The sequence below is a fragment of the Patiria miniata genome, unplaced genomic scaffold, assembly GCF_015706575.1.
Source record: "Patiria miniata isolate m_02_andy unplaced genomic scaffold, ASM1570657v1 HiC_scaffold_20, whole genome shotgun sequence".
NCBI lineage: Eukaryota > Metazoa > Echinodermata > Asteroidea > Valvatida > Asterinidae > Patiria > Patiria miniata.
Window position 1 is genome coordinate 20,046,131 of NW_024037059.1, and position 27,974 is coordinate 20,074,104.

Here is a 27,974-nt window from a genome sequence, read left to right on the forward strand (position 1 = left end):
GTCACATACTCGTGTTTTTTTTCATTACTTCCCGACCGGAGAGAGCGTCGACCATAATGACACATTGAAATCCATCATGTACTCCGGGTTCGCCGTTCCACGGCACGAGATGGGGAGAGAGACTTGGCCAGTGGGCCTAAACCAACGGCCGTATTCTGTAAATCAAATTTTAGCTGGGGGAGGGGGTAAAAAAAAAGCGAATAAAATACCGTCGATAAGGTGTAACATTCAACGAGAGAAAGGAAAGTTACGTGAATCGAGTCTATCGAGAATCGAATTGTAGAGCAGTGTCCCTCCGGCAAAAACTGCATGCCTCATTTTCAAAATTGATTGATGGTTGATTTCTAATATTCGTTCTCCTGTTCATGTTTTTTTCTGCCACACTCTTCTCGGACTAGACAAAAAATCTTGAGCGTGAGATAACAAGACATTCGAGATGCACAATATGGAGACTTCTGATACCCAAACTGCCCACATTTACGGTACAGCAGAGAAAATCTGTCTGACTAATTCTTCTGCTTTCTGGAAATCTTCTGGGGACATCTTGGAGGGACACTACACGGATTGTCTTACAATGTTCCGTCCCCCGGAAGAAGTCGGATCTCGAAACCCGAGACCTAATCCGCATGCGTGCTTGCCTGCGGCTGTGCGGTATTTAACATAACAAAGTCTGTATTCTAATGTACCACAACCGCCTTGTTTTTGAGATATTATTATTAAAATATGAGTGTAACCATATTGGCAACGTAGATTTAAAGTCATGATATTTATAGCTTTTTATACGAATGTTGAAGTCACTGTTTTTCGTCTATGTTAGTCCTAAACTACTACTTAAATCCTTACTTACATGTTTTTACTGGGTTTGGACAATTCACAATTTAAAATGGAAAACAGCCGAACGTTTTAAATTTCGACGAGATAGCCGTTAAGCGTACAATTTCCAAATCTGGCGAGAAGTGTTTTGCCTTATTTTCAGTTGCACCAAACAGACAAGTCATAGTCTAGTAATTTATGTGTCCCTTTATTATTTGTTCATTAGGAGGGAGAGACTTACGCAAAATGAATTATTACATCAAACTCTTATTTGGACAGCAATTCATTTTCGTGGACTTTGATTTTCATGCTCTGCTATCACTCTCGGGTTATAAATTATCCAACAACACCGATGTATCTATTTTCAATCATGCAACGATTTCACCTTCGTTCTGATGACACCCCTCCTCCCCCTTCCCCCCCCCCCCCAATAAAAAAAATCATTAGAGGAAGCAGTATTGCCGCAAGCGTATCCTCTAAAAAGTACCGGGTCAAATTTAATCCGGAAGTGGGGTTTTATCGGAAACTATTACTTTTTCAGGGTAAAAATCACATTTTTCTGGGTCAAAATGACACTTTTGCCAAGTTCTCCGGGCCAAAATAACCCGGAAAATGAGTCAGAGAAGTGTCATTTTGACCTGGAAATGTGTTGTTTTTACCCTTAAAGTGTCGTTTTGACCCGGAAAAGCGTCATTTTTGACTCGGAAAAGTGTCGTTTTTTATCCTGAAACGTGCCATTTTGACCGAGAAGAGTGTTGTTTGACCCTGAAGAGTGTCATTTTGCCCCTGAAAAATGTCATTTTTACTCTGAAAAGAATCATTTGGACCCTGAAGAGTGTCATTTTGACATAGAAGAGTGTTGTTTTGACCCGGAAGAGTGTCGTTTGGATCCTGAAAGTGTCATTTTTACCCTGAAAAGAATCATTTGGACCCTGAAGAGTGTCATTTTGACATAGAAGAGTGTCAGTTTGACCCAGAAGAGTGTTGCTTGACCCAGAAGAGTCATTTTGACCCTGAAGAGTGTCATTTTGACCCTGAAGAGTGTCATTTTGACCGTTTTGACCCGGAAGAGTGTCAAATCGACAGGTCAAATAGTACCCGGATTCCGGATCAAATTAGACCCAGATTCTTTTAGAGTGTATAATATTTCCTCCTGGTGTAAGGATCAGTCTAGGTGATGCTCTGCGGAATGATATATGCCGGACTATTTTTAGTCGGGAAAGTGGATCGGACGTGTGTGCTATCCGTCCACGGGCCTTCCATTAGACAGTCCGAGATTATTCGTGTTTGTGCCGAGATCTCATGTTTGTTTGTTCGCCCGCGCGTTTCTGGTGGCTAATATCGACCCCACAAGTGGTGGGCCCTTCAGTTTCATATTTGGATAACCACACTCCAGGTTGCTCCTATACTTACCTGTGTATGTTGTTATATTCGGTTATATTCCTGCCATTATATACCAGCAGTATATGTTTAATTTGTCCGGTATATTTAAACTAGGCAGTATAATATTTATCTTATCCTTTTGTATATTTCACCCGGACAAATTAAAGCGCGGTGATAGTACTTTTAATACGTGGACGGTTCCCCGTATTATTACATTATTTCGAAACTATTTTAACTTGATGGCTTGTGCATCTATGACTCTTTGATAAGGCACGTTTTAAACAAGCAGCGATTGTATTGTTGCCGCCCCAGGGGGCACTTCATATTTCTGAAGGAGAGAAAGAAACTTACGTCGCGTAGCAATTATGGTCGTTTTCATTTCAATACAAGTATCAGTCTGGATCCGACAGTCATGCCGTTCGCTTCGTTACTTTAATTTTTTCTGACCTTTTGGCTATTTGACATCTGTCAATTGACGTGTTATAGCTTGTCGGTAAATAACATTCCCCCATATTTTTGCTCGCTAGGAGCGTTGTAAAATGTAATCGTACTCAACGCGATTTAATCACGAAGGTGGCGTGCTCCCCAGTATAACGTTTTAAGTTCCCAAATTTTCTTCCAAAACACGTTAATCTTTCTAGGCTCTCTCGTCTCCCGATATGCCCACTATATTATGAGTAGCATTTAAATAACATCGCTTGACCGTATGCAGCCGCGTACAATTTGCCCTTTAGCCTCCCTCTGCGTGAGATAAGATTTTCTTCTTGACATAATAGCTACTCCAATCAAAATCTAATCCTTGAAGAAGAAAAAATAAACGACGTGCGAAATCAATCTTTGAGATATTCAAGGTTACGGGGGATCAAGCCTTTCCGTGATTCGTGACCCGTACTCACTTTGTTGTCCCACTACGAGTGACTAGAAATTTACCACAAAAAAAATAAAATAAAGTAACAGAAACAAATCCTTGAAAAAAAAGCAACGTGCAAAATCAAACTTTGAGATATTCAAGGTTACACGGGATCAAGCCTCTGGGTGATTCGTGACCCGTACTCACCTTGTTGTCCCGTGACGAGTGACTAGAAATTACCACAAAAAAATAATAATAACAGAAACAAATACTTGGAAAAAAAACGACGTGCAAAATCAAATTTTGAGATAATAGTCAAGGTAAGGCGGGATTAGGGCTGTTTGTGACTAATGACCCGTACATATCTTGTTGGCCCGTTACGAGTGACTGGAAGTGTAAAGGAAAAAAAAGAAGAAAAAGAAAAACAAAAAAAGAAGAAAAAGAAGAAAAAAAAAGAACAAGAAAATAAAAGGCATTGCCAACTATCGGTTTGGTATCTTTACGCATCCTTATCATGTCTTGGGTCTGCGATAGCTCAAGGGCAAGGTCCTTAATACGCACAGCATGTGGTTTATTCGCGATGGCATTGCGAATTGCCGTATTTGAACCAAAGATAGAATTTCCCACTTTTACATTTCACCTGTTACTCGGAAATACTCAGAACTCTCCACCGTAATCAAAACTAGGGATGTATTAAAGTCCTCTTGCATTTTTGTTCAAATTTTTGGCGCCATAATGTGTGTACTTTTCCTTTATACCTCAAATTTTAGATGAAAATGTCAGATTCCCCATGACATCCATGCAAGAAAAACGCCAAATTAAAGCTTGTCGAACCACACTGTACTTTTTGGGGGGGGGGGGGGTTTCAAATCAAGTGACTTTTTGATGATTCCCTTCAACGATGATCACCTAACATGCAATCCCTCTAAACCATTTTGGAAAAAAAATGATGTTTTCATCACATTCTCCGCAATTCGAGCCCCAATTCCCGTTCAGATTCGACCATTTCGTATTTGCAAACCCTTGCATGTTTGCATTGCCACAAAAAAATCTACATTCAGAGAGAACTCTAGGACATAGAAATCGTGATTTGGAAGGCGAAAGTTAGTCAGTATTGGACAATACCGGCCTGGTTTTTGGAAGTGGAGTCCCAATACAAACAGCATGCAATCAAATTCTGAATATATATTACGATTTACTTCGTAGTTCGACAGAAGAAGAAGAAAAAAAACCCTGAACATTTTACTTAATTCCTTTCCTTTGTGATTTCTCCCCCAGTTAAATCCATGTCCTCTGTCCTAAATCTTCAGTCAGGCTCCAAGATGTCGCCACTAAGGCATCAGAGTTTCTATGTATCATGTATTGTTTTTACAGTTCTATTTTCGCGATAATTTGTCTTCCCTCTGGAAATCATCGGCGACCAAGATTCTTCCTTTACAGCAAAGTTAGAATAACACTAAAAGGTGCACCGACTAGTTTACATAGAATTGATTGGAAAGCCAGTCGCTAGTCTACGGTCAAACATGCCGATTTTGTAATATTTGGTTGTGGCAGTCGACTGAAGTTGCATTCACACTGATTTTTTTCAGTCAATGTAGTGATTGGTGTCCAGTTTGACTGTTTGCACAAAAAATCTGACAACACAGGGTTACCGTCTAAGTTGTCGTCTAAAATGCGAATATCTTCCGATACGATACGGCCTATGAACGTTTGAATCTCTACACACACACCAAAGACTTTCATTATTTTTATTTTAATTGATTGTAATCTTTGACGAGGGTATAGTCCATGGCATTAAAAACACACCTGATTTCCAAAGGAGCCCTCGCGAACCGATCACAAATATCACGCTCTTCGTGTACAACTAATATTGGATTTTCCGGAGGGTAGTGATGACGTCATCTGACGGCGTCGATCACCCACCACGCTTAGAAATTTTCCTTCTACCCTGCTCTAGCTTTGTCTTAAGGACTTAAAAAGCCCAAGCATGACAGATCACGTTTCACCCAAGCACTGGACGCGTATTTGCCAAGGCTGATGGCTTGTCCTTTTTTCCCCCTTCCAATTCCACGCACGGACCCTCCACAGTCCGAATAATGCGCGTATTGCTCCGGCAAATTTGGCGAGTCCATTAGCACTAATGCCGGAGATGAGAAGATTGGCCTACATTACACAGTCGGGCAAGAGGGAGGGCGATCCGAGGCAGGCCCGCATCCGGCGTAAGAGAGAAAGACGTAAATTAAAAGAAAAATATTTGAGGGATTCAGTAATATTGTTTGCTCACCCTAGACCGTTGAGCAATCTTGTATGAGCACACGGAATCCTGACGAAAATGGTGATGGTAATCGAGTCAGAACGTTGCTTTAAATGCTTACAATACTCGCGGGATAGCTTGATACCACCTTTTTATGGTTTCCTTTTTTTGGTGTAGTCTGTTTGCCACTCTCGATTATAGTTTCAGATGTGTTTGGATTGTTGGCTTTTTACCAATCCGGCTTTTTGAATCAAGCTGAATGCTGCCCAAACATATCCGTTATACGCTGTCAGGTTTTGGGAAAGCTTTTGTATGAAAAGGTAAAGTTTAGATTTCTTATGACCGAATGAGTCGTGGTAGGGTGTGTTTCTGTTTGTGTTTGCTTGTTTGGCACAAGATAACGTTACGGGAAAGGATGGGGTGGCGATGTACGGATAAGGCGCTCGCCTCTACTGGTTCGATTCCCGGCCTGGGTCATATGTGAGTAGAGTTGTTCTTTGAGTCTCTCCCGGGCCACGAAGGTTATTCTCTGGGTTCTCCAGGTTTCTTCCCTCCGCAAAAATCAACACTTTCGATTTTGATCTGGCTGTGCTCCGTGGTAAGACATATGGGTCGTATATGGTGGCTGCTTAAGGCGCCTTAACATGCCTGTAGCTTCTGTTGCGAGTAAGGACAATGAGCCCCCAAATTTATTTTACTATTTTATTTTCCATGGATGTCCCTAACTATTCAGAGACGAAGAATACGTGCAGCTGGCCACTATCATCGCCACCAGCTGAAAGGTGCAAAGACAGCAGTACATTGCGGCAGCCCAAATATGGCTCACTGTAGGGTCATGTCGGAAAACCTACGTGCAGCTTCTCTATGATGATACAAGCCTGTTGAAAGTACTTCAGAGTGAGGGTCTTCGACGAGTGATAGTGGCGCCTTGGGATCTACTGGGGGAAGATGGCTCCATCTAGTAAAGAGATGTCTTTTGGCAAATGTGATGATGGTTGACTAAGGTCTACGTGATGATGATAGAGGATACCGTCCTTATTCCGTGTGTCTGGCCAATTATCATAAATTATGGTTGCACAAATCGTAATTTCATTTGTACCACTCACGATAGACGCAATGTTAGTAGGAGGTTCGTATTACGAATAGCGGAGAAGTTACGTCCGAGGCGTAAATTATGTTTGCTGTCAAAATGTGTCGGTGTTGTAACGGTTACCCGAGACTTTTGAATTGTCTTTGTGCGACGAATCGGTCCATTAACATACGTAGACTAGTAAGCACTCAGAGAGCGCACACCTCCGCCAAGGCTGCGCTAAACAATATCTAATCGATTTGTACTTGTACCAAGGACCACCGCTCTACATGTATATGCCTGTGTTGGTCTACTTTTCCACTCACTCATTGTGTAAAATGGCCTAGTCCATTGACCTGTGTGAATAGATTAGGTGGGTGATAAGGTATACAGGGTTACCAGGTCACCGCCTCGCACACGGAGTTGGTGACACAGAGCGATCTGGTGAAAGTTTTCCATATGATGGATGAAAAATGGGTGAAAAATCCTGCATCAGACGCAGATCCGGATCACTTCCAAAATCTAATCGATTTGTACTTGAACAAGGACAATTCTTCTCACACATACTGGAATTTGTATCCTAGTGGAGTAATTTCTTTGTTCTCGTGTAAGTTTTCGAGTGTAAAAGTGAAGTTTCAAAATGCTCGTTTTTTAACCAGAATTAATTTCCTGGGCTGAAATTCGGACTTAATATCCCTTATACTTAAATTTGCGACCAACACACCTTGAAAATTCCGAGTTTTTAAGTAAAATCCATGGTTCTATTTCGTAATAACCTAGCTTGTGGAGACGTATTCACCTATAAAAATTGCCCTGTGGAGACGTATTCAATGTTTTGTTCCCTGTTGTGCACATGTCTCCAGAGGGTACCGTGTACCAGATCACAGACAAACACACTAACACACTAACGGTCGGTAAGCACTCGCCCAAAGATTATGCGTGATGTGCAGCGCTCGTACAATTGTGCTTGGTTATTTCATCTGGCACACTATGCATTTCAAATAAAAATGTTCAGATGTGTGTAATTAAGTAGATGTGGTGAGATAACCACACAATGTGGTGATTTAACAAGCAGCTTTTTCCCAGCCGTACAAGTATCACGTACGCGCATCATTAAAGAGGTTGTGGAAGACATTTCCGTCATTTTTCGGGTATATGTAGCCTAAGGTGTGATGAAATAAAAACGACTATTGTTTCTGTCATGAAATGAGTACAAAAGGTACTTTTGAGAGCTGTTTTTCAAGTCCTGTCATGCCTGTTTCGACCCGAACGTGCTATTTGTGTAAAAGTCGTCGTTGCGGGCAGCAAACAAAACACAGTAAATCGTGACGTAATAAACAGGACTCCCGATGCACAGTAGCATACACGAGTCTTGTTTATTACGTCACGATTTACTGTGTTTTGTTTGCTGCCCGCAACGACGACTTTTACATGATTGCACGTTCGGGTCGAAACTGGACCTGAAAAACAGCTCTCAAAAAGTACCTTTTGTACTCATTTCATGACAGAAACAATAGTCGTTTTTATTTCATCACACCTTAGGCTACATATACCCGAAAAATGACGGAAATGTCTTCGAGCATTCCACAACCTCTTTAATTATGTGCCGTGCCTATTTTACTATGCCCTACTTGTACGGTTTGATGTTTTGGCGCTGTACCAATTTGGGGTCGCGCTCTGCCGCAAAAGACTCAATGCTGTGCAGCGTGGTAAAAAAAAGTGTTCACTTTTTCAGAGGAATTTTTGTTTTTATAATTGAATAGACATGTTGAAATTGTTTTAAGATATTCCTAAACTACAAGATCTTGGTCGTATATGGTGAAAACGGCGTGGAAAATAAAACTAAAGTTCAGAAATACCGGGCATTTACAAAAATAATAGTCCAAAACTAGTTTGTCCACGTGTACGGCAGTCATGTAAACCTAATTTCAATTCTTGCAATTCGTTGTGCGTGCGGTGCTATTGTGTTGACCATATCACATAGACTTGCGTTGGTACCAACTGGTTTTTTGACCATCTTTCTTTAAACCATCGTCATTTCTTAACATGGCTTTATTTCAGCGCCGTTTTCACCACCGAAAATGCTGTAGTTTAGAGATATCGTGAAATAATTTTAAAATATCTTCCCAATTCCAAGAAATCTACATCTGAAAAAGTGTAAACGTTTTTTGTTGGACCACCCTGTATATGGTGTGCCTGATCGTGCGCCTGTGGATTTATATAATTACTGCATTGGGACGCTATTGATGGATCATTTTATAGGTGTGCTTATCTTGTAAGTCATTACACGCGTAGCTGCCTGTTCATATCCGCTCACACTCATTTCCCACTCAGCACCCCATTAGTATAGAATGGACCGTCTACCTTGAAGTAATCCCAGGGTCGTCCGTGCCGTCACAGATTCAACCTATGATAAACCGCGGTGATGGCACATATACAGCGCGTGACAAAAATACCCGCAACTTTTTTTGCGAAGCTCTAGCGAGGGCGCGGAAACACGTACCGTCATTAGTTTTATACCGTTTTAAAGCTTGGAACTTAACTTTATCCCTGGCGAGTATTGGTTTGATATTGAAAAGAGTTTTAAAATTATTCGTGCTCAAATAAAGGCATGTGGAAAACAAACTCAACCGATTTCAAGGAAAATCGATGATGCGGCACATCAGATGCAAACTCAAGTCACATTTTGAGCGCGTTTTTTTAAATAGGTACATGCTTGCACGTGAATAAAAAAAACCCTCATAATAAACTTGAAACAAAGAACAATATTGTTAATTTTTTTAAGGCGTAGTCTACTTAAATCGAAAAGAATATAGGAAACACAGAAAGTAAAAGGCAACGAGATCGTCAAATCTTGAACATGATATACCATTTCCTCATTAGAATTATTGCGCATGATTGATTTTCCTTGAAATCGGTTGAGTTTCTCTTTGACATGCCTTTATTTGAACACCAATCATTTCAAAATGCTTTCGAAAATCAAACCAATACTTATCAGGGACAAAGTTAAGATTTCAAGCTTTAAAATGGTATAACAATAATGGCGGTACGTGTTTTTCGCGGTGACGCTAGAGCCTCGCAAAAAAATAAATTGTGCTGGTATTTTGGGACGCGGTGTATATACCGTGTTCTATTGGCTTTTTGTATTTATGATTATATCAAAATCAACATGCGTCAAAGGCAAAATGATTGCGTGAAGTTTGTTCGTCTGCTATGCTTTAAATATTGAATAGGGATTGTTTGAACTCTCAGATGTAGTCCTCTGCCCTATTTGACAACTATACTAAATGAATAAACACCAATGTATAAATTATACCATTTCTTGCCCAGTGATTTTATATTTCTTATTTAAACAATAATGTACAATTTAAGTCCATTTCATTTTTTTCTCTGTAGAAATGTATTTCAAGTAAGGCCGAGATTCTATCCTCGTACGGAATACAGAGGAGGCTTTTTTAAAGCTCAAAGTCTAAATACTTTTAATATCTATTTGTGCTTTATAATTGTATTTTTTTTAATGTTGTAAATGTAATGCCATTTAGTTTCTAACTGCTATATGTATAATAAACCATCATTGATGGTCTTCGATAGCATCGTATGTATCCATTCCAGTAACCAAATTGTATTACTACACACGGGCCGTGGGAACAAGTTAATCAACACAAGTTATTACAGTGTATAACTATATCACATATTTGCGTATTGACTGTTATTTTGGTGTTGATGTTTCAGTTCCAAAAATCAGTCTTAAAGATCGCCCCAGATAAAGTTGACCCGAGATACAAGAAAGGTCCTTGTATATTATTTTCATTTATGATTAAGAAAAAAAACCCGTATTTCTCTTCAGGTTTTGACTGTGTCGAGCCCTCATTTTGTAATCTTGCCCGGTCACTTTTCTTACACGCCTACAGGCGCCGATCGTGGATCGGATGGTTCACGACAAATTACTCCGAATACAGAAGTTGCATTGTACTGTATCAATTCCTGCCCTGTAAAAAGCCTTTAAACCCACGCTAGTGAAACCGCACCGGAGGCCTGTACAAAAAGCTCATGCACTTTCGGAAATCCGGGCTTGCACTTTGTACAAGTTAAGTCCGGATATCCGACTGGGTTTAACTGTCCGCTCTACGGCTGATGATGTGTCGGTCGTGCAACTCGACCGTTATCCCTGTGGGCCCATTAGACACTGTTCAGCTTGAACTGTCACAATCCCCTTCATGCATGCAGTGCTTGGTGATATCTTGTCCAAGTATCAAAATGACACTGAGAGATGACTTGGCCATAGGGCTGATCTAATCCTTTTTGTGTGTGTGACTTATCATTAAGAATTCAAAATTTGTGGGCTCACACGTCCGGTAGAATTATGGTCAGCAGTGCGTGCCCGCTGACCAGTATACTTAACATGCCAAGAGCAAAATTCACAGTGAGCTGTCACCCAGTTGAATTGATTATCTAAAAAAAAAAAAAGAACCTCTGTGACGTGATAGTTCTCAATCTGAGTATGCCTATGCCTCCGAGTGCTGGCTATCATTTGCTCGTGTTAAACCATGCCCCCAGCATTTGAGATGGAGATGTAGCGCATTAAATCAGAATGGAGAGCATTTGACAATAGCATATTGCAAAAAGGTCTTGTTTACAGGTACCTTTATCAGAACATCGATAAAAACAGGAAAGCAACGACGGTTTATTGTTTTTCTTCAATTTCTCCTGATAATTCAGATTAATACTAACACTGTAGTTGGTCTGTTCGTATCTTCCGATCTCTTTAAAGCTTCCTAGGATTTTGTTCCTTCAGAAAAGCATATTTGAAAAGCTGGTTGGTCCGGTACGCATTTTGAAACAGACACTGCACCCGTAGAATTCGAATGGTTGACAACCTCTCGCTACGAAGACCCCACGGCGAAGGTCATACGTTCGGGATGGAATGGGGCTTTAGAAATCCCATTTAATAAATAATAAATAATAATAATTCGTTTAGTAGGCGAATTACTAGTATATTGTAGTCATACAGTAAACATGAAGATATAAACAACACGAGCGTAAATTAGTGTAACCAGAACTGGCCTTGACTTCAAATACATAACTCGTTATAATCTTCCATTCTACTAGATACAAGATATGCGCATGGGGTGATTTCGCTCAAATTTGATGCAACAGACCCGGCCTACCAAGATAGGCTGATACCGCTATCATTTCTCAATTGTTTTTACTCCCAGCGATCGCGAACCCAGTATACAATCGGGCTTTTTTGACAAAACTACGGCAAGTCCTAGAAGCCAAAGTGTCCTCCTACGTGTACTAACCGTGTATTCTGTCGCATTACTGCGCACATAATAGACGGGGAACGGAGACTATAAATTAGGCCTCGCTACGTGCTACCGTGTACAATTCCCCGGCAAAAACACGGTAGGTGAATGCCAGTTTAATACCAACACATCTATCAGATAGTGGGTACACTGCAGATGATAACACACAGGCATCGTACCCAAGAGAAAAGGAACAAAGTGCAATTTGCACTTTGCCCGTCAACTCTGCAAAGATATACAAACAAATACTGTCATGACAGCTGGCTCATCATTTTGGTAAAGTGCGTGTTATTCATAGCCGTAAGTGCTAAAATAAATATTTTAAAATGTCCGTTGCACACTATGTTTGCCTATTTTGAATCAGCTTTCAATTCAGGAACGTCTCCAGGCAACTTTGGGTGTCTTGTTTTGGTATGATTTATAACTCTTTGCGAATGACATTTGGGGAATGCAATAGGATGATGATGCACTGGGATGATGGAGACGTGCCCAGATTGCACTGGGGTATATTTCTGGTATTGACCTTGTTGGTAATCCGCTGTCTCCTTGTCATTGTACTTAAAAAATGCTTTTTTTTGTATTCTTATACACCCTCTATTTTGGTTATTTGCTTGTTTTCTTCCATGTTTCCCTGACCTGTTTCAAGAGGAACATAAATTCTTACCTTTACCTTTCCTGAGTACATGTACACTTACTAAGGGAATACATGTGTGATTGAGAGGTTTAAACACTCTGTTTAAGACCGGTTGGAGTCTGGATGCTGATAAATACCCTTCGGTTCGGGTATTTATCAGCATCCAGACTCTAACCGGTCTTAAACAGAGTGTTTAATACCGACTAAGCACATTTTATTCCCATTTATATATACCTTTTCGGTCAAAAAATCAAAACTATTCGTTCGAAAAGTCAAGCAAGTCAAACATTTTAAATGTCCAACGATTTTGTTCACCAACTTCACTTCATATTTTTTAAAACACCCCACCAGCTATAAAACGGGATTTCCAGCTCGCGAGTAAGCCGTAAATAACTCTTTATATGGAGATTTGCGCGCCTGTGACGCGCCTGTGACGCGCCTGTGACGCGCCTGTGACGCGCCTGTGACGCAGAATGCAGCTGTGGCGGTGTGTTGTGAATTTAGGACTATGAAATACTGACTCACTGGCAGTATTGCGCGTGCCTACTTGAGGACTGTGAACGTTCAACCAATAAAACGGTAAATGGCACTGGATGTCATAGGAGTCCAAATTTCATGTGACACTGGGAAAAGTGTTAAGACTGGCCAGCCGGTCTTTATCACCCGTTTAAACCGGTTACGTGACGGGCTCTCGACCAATATGAATGGTTAAACTGTCTTATCAATTTTCTTTTTATTACTCTTGCAGCCTTGTATCTTTGGTGGCTTTTAGCCTTGTTCATGGCGAATATGCATAAAAAATATAATCGTAATAATTATACTGATTTCTCCTTTCCTTCTCCCCCTCATTGGTATATATAACGAAGTCCCCCTTCCGGCTTGTACCTATACCAGCTTGACTCTCTTTTGATATTTTGTTACTTGTATTATTTGAATGGCCAGTTTTAATATTTGATTTATATTTACCTTAGCTTGGCCTCAATTGTCATGTGAAATAAAATCATCTGTGAATAACTTACACATTTCACAATAAAAATTTAGCAGAGTCGAACTGCAATATCAATTATGGTTAAACTTGGAAGTCCTGCACTAATTTAATAGTGCACGACCTCCTACAGTAATAAAATAAACCTCGGTTTATTATACCACTGAGTGCGATTTTGCTTTTGAAGTGGCACATGCCAGTGCCTAAATATAGCTGTTCTACAACGTTAAATTGACCAGTTCGGCAATCTCTGTGTCAAAGGACAATTATGGGAGGAAGAGCAAATTTACAAGGTTATAATATGTAGCAATGGACATGCAAGTATGTCATCGCAGTTCGTTCAGTGAAATTCTTTTTTTTATAAAGAAAGAGGGAAAATTTCTATATTTTGCACCGAGTAAGACTTCGAATCGCAAAAGCACTGAATTACACAGAAGGATATGAAAACACAGAAACAAAATTGTTGAAGAAACAAGCTCGATCGGAAATATCCCGGAAGCTGCGGGCAAACGAATTTGTGTTCATGTATGCACTGCAAAAACTGAAGTGTTAATTTAACACCATTCGGTATCTATATAGGACAACACCAGTAAAATTTAACACCAGATGGTCCTATATAGAAACCAATGGTGTAAATTTAACACTGCAGTTTTTGCAGTGTGAGTCACGTGATTGTACCATGTAATTTCTGGAAGGAGTATGTTTTGAGTTAAAAAAAAAATCATATTTTTGACCCCAGTAACCCTATGATGACCTTTGACCCCAGTTTGCTCATGGTCTACCGATACTTTTGACAAAGTTTGGTTGAAACCGGTCAAAATATATTAGGAGCAATAGACAATGTCAATGTTTGTTACTAACTAACTAACGGACTAACGGTGAGATATGATGATTTGTTGAGCTGCTATCCCGCAGCTAAAAAGAGCATGCGATTAATGAACTCGAGTACCTTGGCTATGACCGGCAGTAATACGCTTTATATGGGAAGGGGCTGCAGCCGCTTCCGTAGGTGCGTGTGTAACACGTCATGCCGTATAGCCAAGTACTTTGGACCCCGCCTAACTCTCAGTGCTTCTGGGTTTTCGTTGCTGGTAATAACTCAAACGGACCTGACATGCAGATGACATTGACCAATAGCCGCACTAACTGCGTTAGTTAATGAACCCGTCAACCGCAACCGTCGACCATGACTTACAGGAAAGTCTGCGGACCGTGCACTTGGCATAAATTATTATGTGGGCAGGCTTAACGATGCATATCGCCATATTGAGCTGAAATGACTAGAGAAGTCGTTGAAACGTAGCCGGGTCAATGTCGTTCAGCTGCTTCCCACAGATACTTGCTAAGCACACACAAATTGCTTACCAAAAATACAGGTTACTATAAATTTGCATTTTTTTTTATAGCTACAAGAAGCTCTATTAAATTGGGCTCCTGTTCACATATTGCAATTTGACTGGCTGCATAGTTCTTGAGCAAGCAAGTACGCTGTTTACCACAAAACACTATGTCATTTCGGGGCCATCGTTCATCCACGATCCCCTTTCAAAGACAAAATAGGTAACATAATTATCATCAATATTACATTCGCTGATAACAATTATTAAACCAACATTAAACAAATCATTTAATCTATTTTGTCTCCGGAGTTAATGTACATGGTATGTAATTCACAATCATTTCTTTGGTAGACTCTGTTTCCGAAGTAAAAATCAATCGTCCCTCCCTGATTTCTGTTCTCCCGAGGGATGCTCGGCGGACATGCAAGGATCGTTTGATTAACCTGAATTTATTTTGTCGGTCAGAGGAGGCGGTGATGTGCTATGAAAGAAAATATCGATGAATGGCTGTAAGCAGAAAAAAAAAGAAAAAATCGTAGACAGCCTTGAGCTTTGATTGAGCAAGAGAAGGGATGCCGGTGTAGCATGAATTTAAGTTTGATGAAATACGGACTCATTGGTGGTATTGTGCATACTCATGCATAGATAATTAGGAGAGGGACCGGTCACGTGAGAGGGTTTAACCAATAAAAGGGAAAAAGAGTCCAATTTTCATACGAGTCTGATTTTCATATGACACCGGCAAAACCCTCTTCATTCAACCTTCAAGAGCAAAGATATAAAGTGATCTTATGTTTTTGTAATTAAAATCACTGTGCAAAGTAGGTCTGTTTATGGTTCATGATGACATCCCTGTCAATTTTAACCTAGTACAAAGGTTGTCGTAAATCCTGCAATATGCCGTACTTACTTTTTTTGGTATATCTGTTGTTACGCGCGAGCAATCCTATACCACAGGATGACGCGCGTATTAAATATTAATAGCTTATGACGCTGGCAGCCAATCAGAACGCACGTACCTGATGGGCGTGACCACGCGCCAAGCTCATCACTGATGCGCTGATCTGTTCTGTTCTGTTGCAGATTCGATTGAGCTTTGGCGCTCGGGGAGCCCAGGAGCACATGCACACAGTGGCTACACGGAGTCAGCAATCATACGGGCAGGCAGGGAGCAGTCCAGTCACACGGTGTGAGGAGACGCGCACACTGCAGGCCACCCTCAGGACGAACGGTTCTTGATTACTGGCTAATTGGACGGGGATAAGGAAGTGGTTTTTGTCGAGTCTTGCCCTTAATGCGACAGCGTCGGAATCGCTCCTCCCCGTGATAAGCGTACCAAGGCGAGTGGAGAAACTAATTGGCGCTTAGTTGCAACGGGTTGCTTCACTTACGTCCCCGTCAGCTCACTTTGTAAAACTCTTCCATCTGGAACAATCTCAACAGTTTCCGACGTATTGACAGTCAGTGATTCCCACCTTCGCGTTGATTCTACCCACGAGCAACTGCAATCGCATCAAGCCGGCTTTATAGAAAGCGGTCTGCACACAAGCCGCCAGCTATATTTTGACCATTGGTTTGGTTACATTGTTGCTTGAAGTCTCGACACGATGGGATGTTACCTGCGGAAAATTACGGTGGAGAATGTGATCAGACTCCTGTTTGCCACGGCGGTCTTGCAAGGAGCGTCCGGCAAGGAGAATCTCTACCTGCTGGGCTTGTTCCCGACCTACGAGAACCAGTCCATGGCCAGCATCGGCAAGGACTGCCGCGAATCGGCCAGGCTGGCCCTGGAACACGTTAACGCCGACCCGGACGTCCTGAGCGATTTCAACCTTAAAATGATCGAACTGGACACCTTGGTAAGTTGCCACTTTTCCCCCCATTTTATCCCCCCATCGCTTCTATTTTCTCACCCCTCTCCCTATCCCGTTTGTCAGTGTTGTAGCCAAGTCCTCACGAGTACTCAAAGGTCCGTCACAAGTCATTCACAAGTCATACAGTCAAGTCACAGGAAGTTCTAATGAACTGTGCCAAAAGCATGATCGTTTTGCTATTGCTTACCCTGGACTTTTGAAAGGACTTGTGATTACTTGTGACCGGGGTTGTGATGGACTTGTGATAGCTCGACGACAGGGTGAGTAAAAAAAAAAGAAACCCAAATGTTGGGACCATTGTTTTAGGGAAGTTCTGCATGTAGCAGTTTCAAAATCTAGAATATGAAAGCCCAATTCATAAGCTTTCTTTTAGTACAAGAATTATTCAAATCACTCATGTACTTTTTAGGTTTTCAGAATTTTAAACACAACCACCGTTTTAAGGTTCTCTCCACGGATCGCAAAAAGTTCAGTGTTCTTTCAGCAAAACGAAAACAAATCACTTAGGGATGTGTGTGAATTGTTTTCGTTTTGCTGAAAGAACGCACACCTTTTTGGTGATCCGTGGACAGAACCTTAAAACGGTGGTTGTGTTTAAAATTCCGTAACTTGAAAAGCATAAGTGATCTGAATGATTCTTGTACTAAAAGAAAGCTGAAAGTGCTAAAGGCAGAATTTTCCTAAAACAATGTTCCCAACATTTGCGTTTCGTGTTTTTTTTTTAACTCGCCCTGTACAGCACTTCCCGTTCTCCATTTTAGCTTTCTCTCTGTCGAAATTGTATACATGCCGGAATTCCCTAAACTCGTTTTCTGCGCGTCTATGTGGCGTCGCTTTCAGCTCTCAATTTTCGGCACATATTCTGTGCGAGAACGACGACATGAAGAAGAAGAAAAAAAGGAAATCAAATTTCGAATGTGGTTTAGCTCGAACTCGAAGTACCTTCCCTTATCGGAGCGAGACCTGATTTGATTTCCGTCTCCTGTCGGTATATAATGATCAGATTCAGACATTCCTTTTCCAATTGAAAGTTCTTGTCCACTTGAAAGTGCTTCTTCTGTTTGAAAAGTGCAATCTTGTGCGTGTCCCGCCAATCACGCAAATCAAATCTCCTAGTTCAGACTGTGAAGTAAACGATCGGTAGATGTTGTCTGATTTTTGTGAAATCGGGAGTAATAAGGAGCCTGGAAACGCCAATGGAAATTCCTTTTTGAAATAAATAAATCGGTTGAAAGGAAATCAATATTACAACCTTTTTTGTGTTTTTTTTACTTTTTTATTTTACATCGACGTCACTGTAACGTAAAGATCCTTATTTGCAACAAAATGTTTGAATTTGTCAAAATAAAGCAGCCCTTTCCAAAAAGTGGTCAAATCTGATAAAATTTCTAGAAAGAAAACTATTTCACACAATGTATTAGCCCGGAGGTCAGTTATATTAAATTCATTTATTAGAGTGTTTACCAGTATCAATTTCTTTGTTTGACAACTGAGGGACCTTTTGTTTTTTAGTACTGAATCGATACAATTTCCGTTGTTTACAAGAATCTGCTTTAATATGCCATCTGGACTTTGGTTGCTGTTTCCGCAGTGATGGATCAGCAGTCGAAAAGTCGCACAGTGCTCCACAGACAATTTACAGGATAACGAAATGTCAGTACCAAATCCACCGGCGAAAACAAAACACCTTTCTCCACTCTCCAAGAGAAATTTGTTTTTAGAGAGACAAAATTATTCACGAATGCAAATCAAATCGTATCCTAATCTGCGGTATTACAGTCTTCAAAAGTCGTACCGCAGTCAGATTATACCGTATAATGCATGTGGCATAAGAATCCCTCGGCGCTTGAACGAACAGAATAATACGAGGAGTTCCTGCTGCCGGATATTAATTTCCCTCCGCAGAATTCTGTGAAGATAGAAGAGAGAGCAAATCATTGCCTGGCACGGTTGACTTACCGTAAAGTTACCTGTAAAATCAAAACAGTCCGACCAAAACTCCTCCCGTACACAACCATTAGAACAAATCAATACAGATTTGACCCGGTAACCCGTAGAAATACTTTACACTTTTGGCTCAATGAAAACAAAAACGCTCACACAATTACACACATCACCGAAGTTTCACCTACCAATGTCGTCAGTGCCACCGTTTAAATTTGAGTTAAAGAAACAAACTATACCTCAATTAATTTTGAACGATCCAAGTGGTTTAGATTAACGATTAAGAAACGTCAAAAAGACCAGCCCGTGGAATTGTTTTTTGTTTTGTTTGGCCAGAAACTATTGACGATTGATTGCAAACGCCCGATTCGTTTTTTTTTTCCGGCGTTCGACGTCACCAAGGGAAGAAACGTGCAGATAACATCACGCCGGATTGACTCGTATTTTTGATAGATCTCGTTATGCGCTCGCCGTCAAGGCCGTATATCACAGGCAGAGTGGCTACCTGAGGAATTGATAAAAAACAAGACGCCAAAAGGTCAGACGATAGAGAGGGAATAAGGGCCTTCAGCCACTGACGAACAAGCAGAAATTACCACGTAGAAATGGGCTGGGTTTTCCAGTCATTTTCACAGCCGTGTTGTGAGAACTGTACGGATAGCGAGTCGCGTCTCCAGAATGTTCGACTTTTAAGGATGGGTCAGTTGTTGACAGCGTCATGCTGAAATCCCACCCTTGCGGATTTCATGAAGCATAGCAAATTTGCGAAGTGCAGAAATTACTGACTAAACAGGTTCCCATTTAAAATATCACATGATGTTTGCTACTTGTGAGCCTGGCTCCTAGATAATTTCTGGCTCACCACAAGTTTTATTCAAGCAATATTTTGCTTTGCGAGCACCGTGAAATCGGGCACGAAAGAGGAGTGCCCAGAAGTTTCAACTTCAAAAATAGCAACGCCATGTCGAATTGTTGATATGCTAGACATCCATTGAAATCAATGGTAATACGTCGTTGAAAAACAAAACAAAATAAGGTTGTCGACTGCTTTAAGGAGTAAAACATGCTCTGGCGAATCGTCACCTACGAGCTAATTTTGAAACACAAATCTATTTGAAAATTGATAAATTTATTGTTCCCCCTTAATTTTTGCGCATAGCAAGCAATCAATGTCTCCATACCAAACCTCTAGCGGTTGCATCGAGGGCTCCCTGCATGCTGTCGTTCATTTAATTTTTTTTTTTGGTCTGGGAACGTTGTTGACAGCCTCGTGTTTTTGATGCCGCTGCGATGACCCACTCATGCGTAATGATATCTATATAAGCCTACTTTCTACACACGGCCTTTTCTTATCGTGTATTCAATATCCCTGTAGTTTTGGTCAATAACCAGACAGATTTGCGTAAACTGCTCCGGCAGCTTGTTTGTTTTGGCTGAACAAAACCAAAAAGGCTAGTGGTTAAGAGCGCGAGATATTAACTTTCTTGATGACTTTATTGACAGGTTTGAAATTATCAGCGATGCGACAACTGGCTTATTGTTTTGCTGGTCGTAGGCTTATCAATGATAATTTTGTTAAATAATTTGCCACTGTGACGGCCTATGCAAAATTATTCCACCATTTCTTCATATTTGTTTTAAGTGTAATAAGCCATGCAGTTTTGACTTTAATTTCACTGAAAGAAAACAAAAGTGGAAAATGGTACCAGCCTGCTATGCCCATTAAGACCATCATTTTAAGAATGTACTGGTGAGCCCATTGAGTATAGGAAGTCGAAAAATAATAACTTCAAGATCTGCGATGTTAAAAATGCAACACAGAAATGTCATTAAAATTTAGTCGAGTCCTCGTTAAAAAGGCTTGTCGTAGTCTGCTTTTCTCATAAAATGGTATTAAATGCCCACATTCATCATTCACAATGTCAGTATTGGTGACAAAGCTTTAGTCGTAAAAGCCATTCCAATGTGAATACTATTCCACTTTTGCTTAATTGGCGTATTGAGAAATAATTACACCTTTTGTGTGTTCCCGGCGTCCACTGTCTATCGTCCATCCGCGACGGTGCTATCAATTTTACCAAGTACCTTTGTACACTATAGATACCCGCATTGTTTGCCTAAAACTGACGCCTGTTTGGCTGATTATTTGCAGTCTTCATTACAGGTATTGTGGAATTGGCAAATTGCAAAAGTAGACATGTGGCTACTCGGATTACTAATTTCGGACTGATATATCTCTATTTGGCCTTGTCACAGTAGGAACTCATATAATAAATAGCCGGGTACGACCCAATCCGTGGGCTGCTAAATCAGGCGAAATGAGGACACATCCCTCTTTGGCCGGGGCCGGGAATTACTTTTGGCATCACCTTTCCCATCGACCTACCCGGGATCGAAAGAGCGGAAGGTAGGGAAAAGATCAAATGTGAGCCCGGATTGGCCGATAGACTGACAAAGCCAAGGGGGAAAAAAGAGGCCTTGTTTGGGACGCGAAACCCTTGGAGTATAATAGAAGATATAGGTTGTGTATAGATTCAATCTTACCATATGGAAACCAAAACTAGGGCAGTGGAATAGCCTTCTATCAATTTCTGGCGTCCGAATTTGTCATGCCCAAGTGGTGGTACGGTAATGGTGATGATTGCTATTCGGCGGGAGTCCGTTTGCTTGCGCGAGTCAGCTCCACTCCCTTTTCTCGAATTGTCTGTTCGCGTGACGCCGCTTCCATTATTATCAACCTGCATAATTCATTGTGTCTGCATGGGTGCACATCATTAAACTTGTACATATCTTTTACCACCGTTTCGCATCGAAATGGAAGGAAATGAAATTGATATATTTACAGGTTGTTTACACTTACGCTGTGGTTAAGTGCTCATAACGCATGTGCTGTATTTTCGAGAACAAGAAGCCCCAACCTAATTAAAGCATGCAGTTTAAGACCTTAAACGGATTAACCATTAGTAGTTTCCCCTCCCGATAAAAGGAACGCAAAAGATTATCCAAAGCACAAAAAAAAAATCAAATTCTATTTTGGTAATTTTTCAAGCGGAATCGTAAATTAGGCCATGAAGGCCCTCTATCAAAATTCAATTTCACACACCCGTCTTAGCATAATTAACTTGTTTTGCAAAAAAACCTGACCAATTCAGTGTAAACGCAGTTCATTCACTGCTAATTATGCAATCATTTAATGACCAAACAAGACATTGTAATATAAAACACTGTAATAACATTTTGGTCTTGGTATTGTAAATTCGTCGAATAGATACCACACACTGTGATAAAGATATTTGGGTAAAAGGGTCGGTATTTTTTCCATTGTTGATCAACATAACCAACTGCCCACAGTCTTGGGCAAATTCGTCCCAATAGTTTGTCATTTTTTACCCGAAAACCAATAATGATGTAACTTCGAACCATTTTTGAGCAAATAACATTGCCAAACAGTGTTTACCCCCTTTTTTTTTTTACCGTGAATAACACCGCGAATTCCCTTGTTTTCTCTCTCCCTCTCTTTTGCAGCAGTGTAAGTATTTGTAATGTTCAGTTCATCGTTCATCGGCAGTGATCGGTGATTGACCGTGGTCGCGCAAATCAAATAATGTTCCCGCTCGCCTCTCTCCCTCCTCGTAATATTGAATTCACACTTCGCTGAAGATGTCCGACTACGTCGCTGATAAGAGACAGAGAGAGAGATAGAAAAAATCAACCGCTAGTCATTTACCAATTGACAACAGCAATTAATTAAGCCGGGGAAAAAAAGGAAGCCGCACGGATGGTTGTCTTGTTGAGTGCTTCGCAACCCCCACCACCCTAAAAAAAAACCCCGTCGTCCGTCACGTTCAATAAATGCAGAAAGGTAAACGCTCACGCAAATGAAATGCAAGTTATTTTAATCTTCATTGCTGTAGCTAATCGTAAAATCGGCTTGAAGAGCGGCAGAGCCATACGCCTGTTGTTCTCAAAAAAAAAAAAGGATCAATTTGTGACGCAAGTGTCTGTTTAAGTTAATAGGTAATCAAATATCTTTGATACTGCAAAAACTGAAAGCCAAAGCGGATGACATTCTTGTAAGTTAGTGTTACTGTCTCATTTTGCCGTAAATTTGTGATATTGCAAATTGCAGTGTTGCATGGTGTGAGGCTGTACTGGCGGCAGACTAGATGGATATTGTGTTCTACGTAGAACTTAATTATTTTGCGACTGTCCTGTTTTGAGTTGAAACGCCTGCAGGCTGATTGTGAAACTGATTACGCTGCGTTTGTGTTTTGTTATTTTCAATCAGATTAAATGCAAATAATCACAGTATTATAGATTTTTTTAAACTGTTATTTACATTTACATAATAGTGTCCATCGATTTGCATTTGTGTATACTACCTCTACATAAAACATCTCCTTTTTTAATTATCTGAAACCAAACTAGCTTGAATAAATTATCAGAAGCTATATCTATAAGGAGTTAATTATGAAACGCCTTTGTCTGCCATATTTCTGCTGGTACCTTCGCTCTTTCGTTAATTGCCTTTTATACAATTTAGCCATTGGCGCCAGTCATGATAGTTCCTCATCAACGAAATTGATTGAAATGAATGAAAAGGGTCATTTTGAAGAGGTAGCGTAAACAGTGTTTATATATGCAATAAACTGAAAGATTTGTATTTTTTTCTTCTTCTTCGTATTTCGTACCCAGCTCCCAGAATGGTGTAATGTTGAATGCAATGCTTTAATAGTACCTGAAGCAAGCAGTCTTAAATTTATCAGGATTTTCCCTCATTTGGGTTTGTGCAGTGGTGTCAATCCATATCAAACACAAAGGGATATGTTCAATATTGTTTTCGAGAAAGAAGTGAGTGTTGGGGTTACAACTTCCAAGGAGGGCGCTCTTTATAGGCTTTAAACATGGGTGTGTCTATAACGTATAACATGGACGCATTTGGTGCGGTCAGACTTTCTTGTCCGTTGTAAATAAGATTTGAAGGTTACCATGACGGTAGTGTAAACTAGTGAGTGTTTGCAGTAACACCACGTGGACGAATCTCTTTTGAGAAGATGTGTGGTTTTCAAAAGAACCAGTTGGATGTGAACTCTAACCCTATAACCCTAACCAACCGGTTCTTTTCAGACCCACACATCTTCAGACCCTCACGAGTTGTTAGTTACAGTTTCATTACCCCCTTCTAAACTGCGTGAAGAATTCTGAAAATGGTAAAAATATTGCTCGCCCCAGTGCCAAACATGAAAGACAAATTCCTCTCACCCATACGCCTTAAAGGAAGTACGTGGGTCACAAAAAAAGACAATTTCGTTTGAACAAAATTGCTCATAATCTTAAGAAGGACGCATAACAACTAACCTTTGGAAGATTTAGCTCAGTGACCACATGTTGAGAAAACAGATGTAAATTTGTTTGTGGTTTCGTAACATGTTCAAAAAAGTGCTCCCGGGCACACTTTGTTTTTACATTTTACGCTTCAGTGCTTGTTTGCTTTCGAGCGATACCATTTCAGTCGGAATAATTTAACAGGGTATTTGGCACCACTCCTATCTTCAATCGGAGCGAGATTTTTCTCATGAAATCGGTTGTTCCGTTTCAGCGTTATAACCAATGTCCCCACGTGCCTTTAAAGCTATAGTCCATCATTTGCAGCCATCCGAAAAGTAACTGGCGTAATTACTGTTGAAAAACAAACTTGGTTGAAAGATAATAAGGGAACTAAACTCCCTGTGAAATTATTCTTTCTGGGAAGCTGTCATTTTGAAGTAATCAACGAAAGAAGGCATTTCCAACGGTGATTCTTAAGAAGCACCGTAGGAAAATTTAAATTAGTAGTTCGTTTTGTTATTCAGCGCAGCGCGCACAAGTATTGGAACGACGCACACGCGCGCGCGGTTGTTACAATTCGTCGGATCAGTGCGCGACGCCGCGTATAGCTGCAATTCAAAACAATTCAAAACATGATTCAGTAACTTTTGATTTGAAATTGAGATCTTAGAATGCTGCTTTTCTCGGAATGTACAGCTGAAGCTTAGCTAAAACTTCATCAGGTTAGTTGCTCGGTATCCTTCATTAGATTTTGAAAACTTTTGTTGCTTCAAACGAACAAAATACACTAATTACAAATGATGGACTATAGCTTTAAAGACGTGTTTTAAGGGGCGGTGAGCGTGGCTAGCTAACCAACCTTCTTTCGTATGACCAGTTCTATATATTTTTTTTTACATACTACTAAATAACAACTTAAGTTCCTGAAACAAAACATGCAATATCGTTATCTTTGATTCACAGTTTTATGTCTTTGGTCTCTCTAACAAAGTTTTAGTTTTTATAATAGAGAGTGTATACGTGTATATTTGTGTGGACTCCAACATGTCGACTACCAACGTTTAATAGGGTTGAGGAACATATTGGGGAACACAGGTATTGGGGAATATCGGGTAGAACCCGCCTGGATCCACCACTGCCTCCAGCACTGCCTCCGCGGGGTTTTATACTGACTATATACGTTATTTATAGCCTTATTGACCAATCCCATTTGCCCGCTTTTTTGTGATTAACGGGCTGGCTGTCCACCATTACTGGGACGCTCCAAAGCTTGCTGTTTTGGTATATCACACAATGCACTCCCCGTCAGTGACGTGTACTCACCCATACGAAACACACGTGTGATGGGCGTCAAGGCATGGACGCGTCCTTATACCAGAGCCATCAATGATAATTTTTCAATTTGGATTGGTGTATATAATGACAATCCGGCAAATCTAACTGCCAACCATCACTCTAAGTATACTCAGGTGATCCAACGTACGCCCACGCGCATTTCATGCGTGGATTTTGTTTTTGAAAGCCTATTGGCGTCGGCCTGTGATACAACCTCCGCGCGGTATACCATCTCAGTCATGTCTTAATCGTGGTCGGCGGAATAGCCTGCCAGGAAAAGATAATAACTGCCATTCAGGATTGATAGTAATGAGGAGGCAGTTGCATCTATAATTATAAATTTCACTGTTTCTACGACTTAAGGTCATATATGGTCATTGCCTTCACAGTTTGTTTGTTTCCAATACAAACACCACTCAAACTTCACAAAAGAGTAGTTGGAAACCGAACGTGTTGAATATTCCACTTTTTGAGACAACAGTGAAAAACCATGCACAAAACTCCGATCACGAAACACGATTTCGTCAACAGCATTCTTTAATTTCAAAAAAATGGAAAAAAAAGTCACGTTATTTCTTTCATTAAATTTTAGCAAGCAGTTCGTACTGCTTGTTTGGTACTATAAGCATCTTTAATTCACTTGTAAGCTTTTTGAAAATAATTCGGAACGTGAACTTTGCAATAAATACAAATGATTCTATATGCCTTGAAGCAACCTCGTTTCTATGGGTATAATCTTGCTGCGCCATGTTGTTTCCCATCATGCCTTGCGCGATCTTAACCCCTGGAATTGTGTCATTTAAATGTGTCAAATATTGGCACATTAAATTAGAACTGCAGTCGATGTATCTAATGCGCGACGCCATGTTGAAAATGCCCAAAGTTGTTTTTTTTGAAGAGTCAATCCTTTCAAACATAAGGTTTCGACGTCTTTTTATTCTATATCTATGTGTTCATCACGGCCAGGGGTTAGTGAAGGAACGCGCACGCGCCCATGGAGTCGAGGCTGGCCTTGAAGTACAATCTAAGATGAGCATCCTTTGTTTTTCTTGTCTGCAGAATAACGAGGGTTGGACGGTGAACGAGTTGCTTCAAGAGCTGCTGATTAACGTCTCCAACCGGACGAACGACCCTATCATGATCATCGGTCCGCTGCGCAACGAAATCACCGAGATTGTGTCGCTGACCACCAGCTTCTGGCACCTGGTCCAGGTAGGTAGGTCGGGAACCAGCGCTGAACATCATGAATCTGCTAAGCAGTGAATGTAAGTTAATTTATGTGCTAAGCTGCAATAAGCTAAGCGGGGATTATTCAGGGTTTCACGTCCATTATCGAAATCGGGGACAACCTTGAAAACGATCTTTCCACTTTTCCAGTCAGAGCAAGCTAAGAATATGGGGGAAAAACACGTCACAAATAAGGAAAACCTTCGGGAATTTGACAGTGTAAACCTAGAAGGGCCATGTTTTTCACATTTTGGCGTTTCGTCATTTTCTCATCCTGTACAAGTACTTCAAACAGTGAAGCATTTTACTGTAAGCCTATTGTGCAATTATCCTTGTGTAATTTGTATTTTGACATGTTTATGATGCTGAAAGGATGAGATACCTGTTCAGTTGGAAAAAAGGTATTTTATCAAATTCATTTGTACTCTTGTCATATTATGTGCTTTGTTGTTTGTAAGGATCAGGACATGCTCAAATGGGTAGGCCTACAGTGAAAATCCCTCACTTTGGTAATTTTGAAAAATGAATACTTTTACATAATTAGCATTTTCTCAACAACCCAAAGTGCTATTTTCGTGATGTTTTCAGTATTTGAAAGAAAGAGCTCTCAGCTTTAATCTGATACCAAAAACGTAACAATCCACCGATCTCTTTTTGCAAATGTTTTAGGGTTGAATTTTTTTGGGTCACCCTATGTATGTGCCTTCTGTCCAATTAGTGTCAATTGACGGACTGGTTATGGTGGCTTTATTTGTTTAGTGTTTTTTTCTGTGTGAACATTACACATCTCTCCAGACAATAACAATTGGCTGCGCTACACTTCCTCTTGACTTCACAGCAACCTCGTTATAGAGTGAAACAAATTTCATACAAGCAAATATCTGAAATTGCTTTGCGACCTCTGACTGACTAGTTTCTAGCATTCAATCGAAATAAGAGGTTAACAAGATCACGTACCCGTTCTGTTTTGTTTCTCATTCTGATGCATGTTGACTGATTCCTCGTCCTTTTTTTTAAACGGAATTGGTCCAAAGAGACAGAGCGTTGGCCTAGATAAGTCTTCAGCCATTATAATGCAATTCCAATGCAATTCATCACTTGCTGTTTACCCTTCGTTTCTTTGATGCAGATGCCTGCATTCACAGCTCCTGTATAAAAAAAAGTGAGATTTGATTTTGGCCGAACCAGATCGGCCGCTTTGACCAGAATGTCCAATTAAACAGAAAACTCGATTTCATTTCAGCCAGTGCCCCTGGAGCCTGGCTCTTCGTGGCTCCAATCCTCATTCCGTAATTACCTTTCTTTGTGAGGCAGCACTCCCACAGGGCGCTAAGCCGTTATTTCCCCAGTAACTAATACCGATCAACACTTTACAAAACTTGGAATCCTATTTTGCCCAATTCCCGAGATGCTTGCCTGCCAACCAAACCTGACACACGCAAAGGGTGGATGCGCATATCTTGCAAGGCCCGAGGGCGGCCCAATTTCAAACAGAAATCATCGGCGAGCAGTATATATGATATTAGTGTATGATTGAACATGAAAGGGTGCAAACTGTAGCATCTATTGGCACAATTAAGGGTTATCGGTGTCCGGCTTTTCCTGTCGTTCTGTTAATATGCATAATGACGC

General features: G+C 40.6%; 1 protein-coding gene across 1 annotated transcript in view; it reads left to right on the top strand.

The window, feature by feature from the left end:
• Nucleotides 1–15,723: 15,723 nt before the first annotated feature.
• LOC119728806 (gamma-aminobutyric acid type B receptor subunit 2-like) overlaps nt 15,724–27,974 on the top strand; it is a 53,698-nt gene continuing 41,447 nt past the window's right edge. Inside the window, exons 1-2 of the mRNA XM_038201206.1 lie at nt 15,724–16,493; nt 26,175–26,327. Coding sequence (XP_038057134.1) covers nt 16,242–16,493; nt 26,175–26,327 — 405 coding nt within the window. The 5' untranslated portion in view covers nt 15,724–16,241. The remainder of the gene's footprint in view (nt 16,494–26,174; nt 26,328–27,974) is intronic.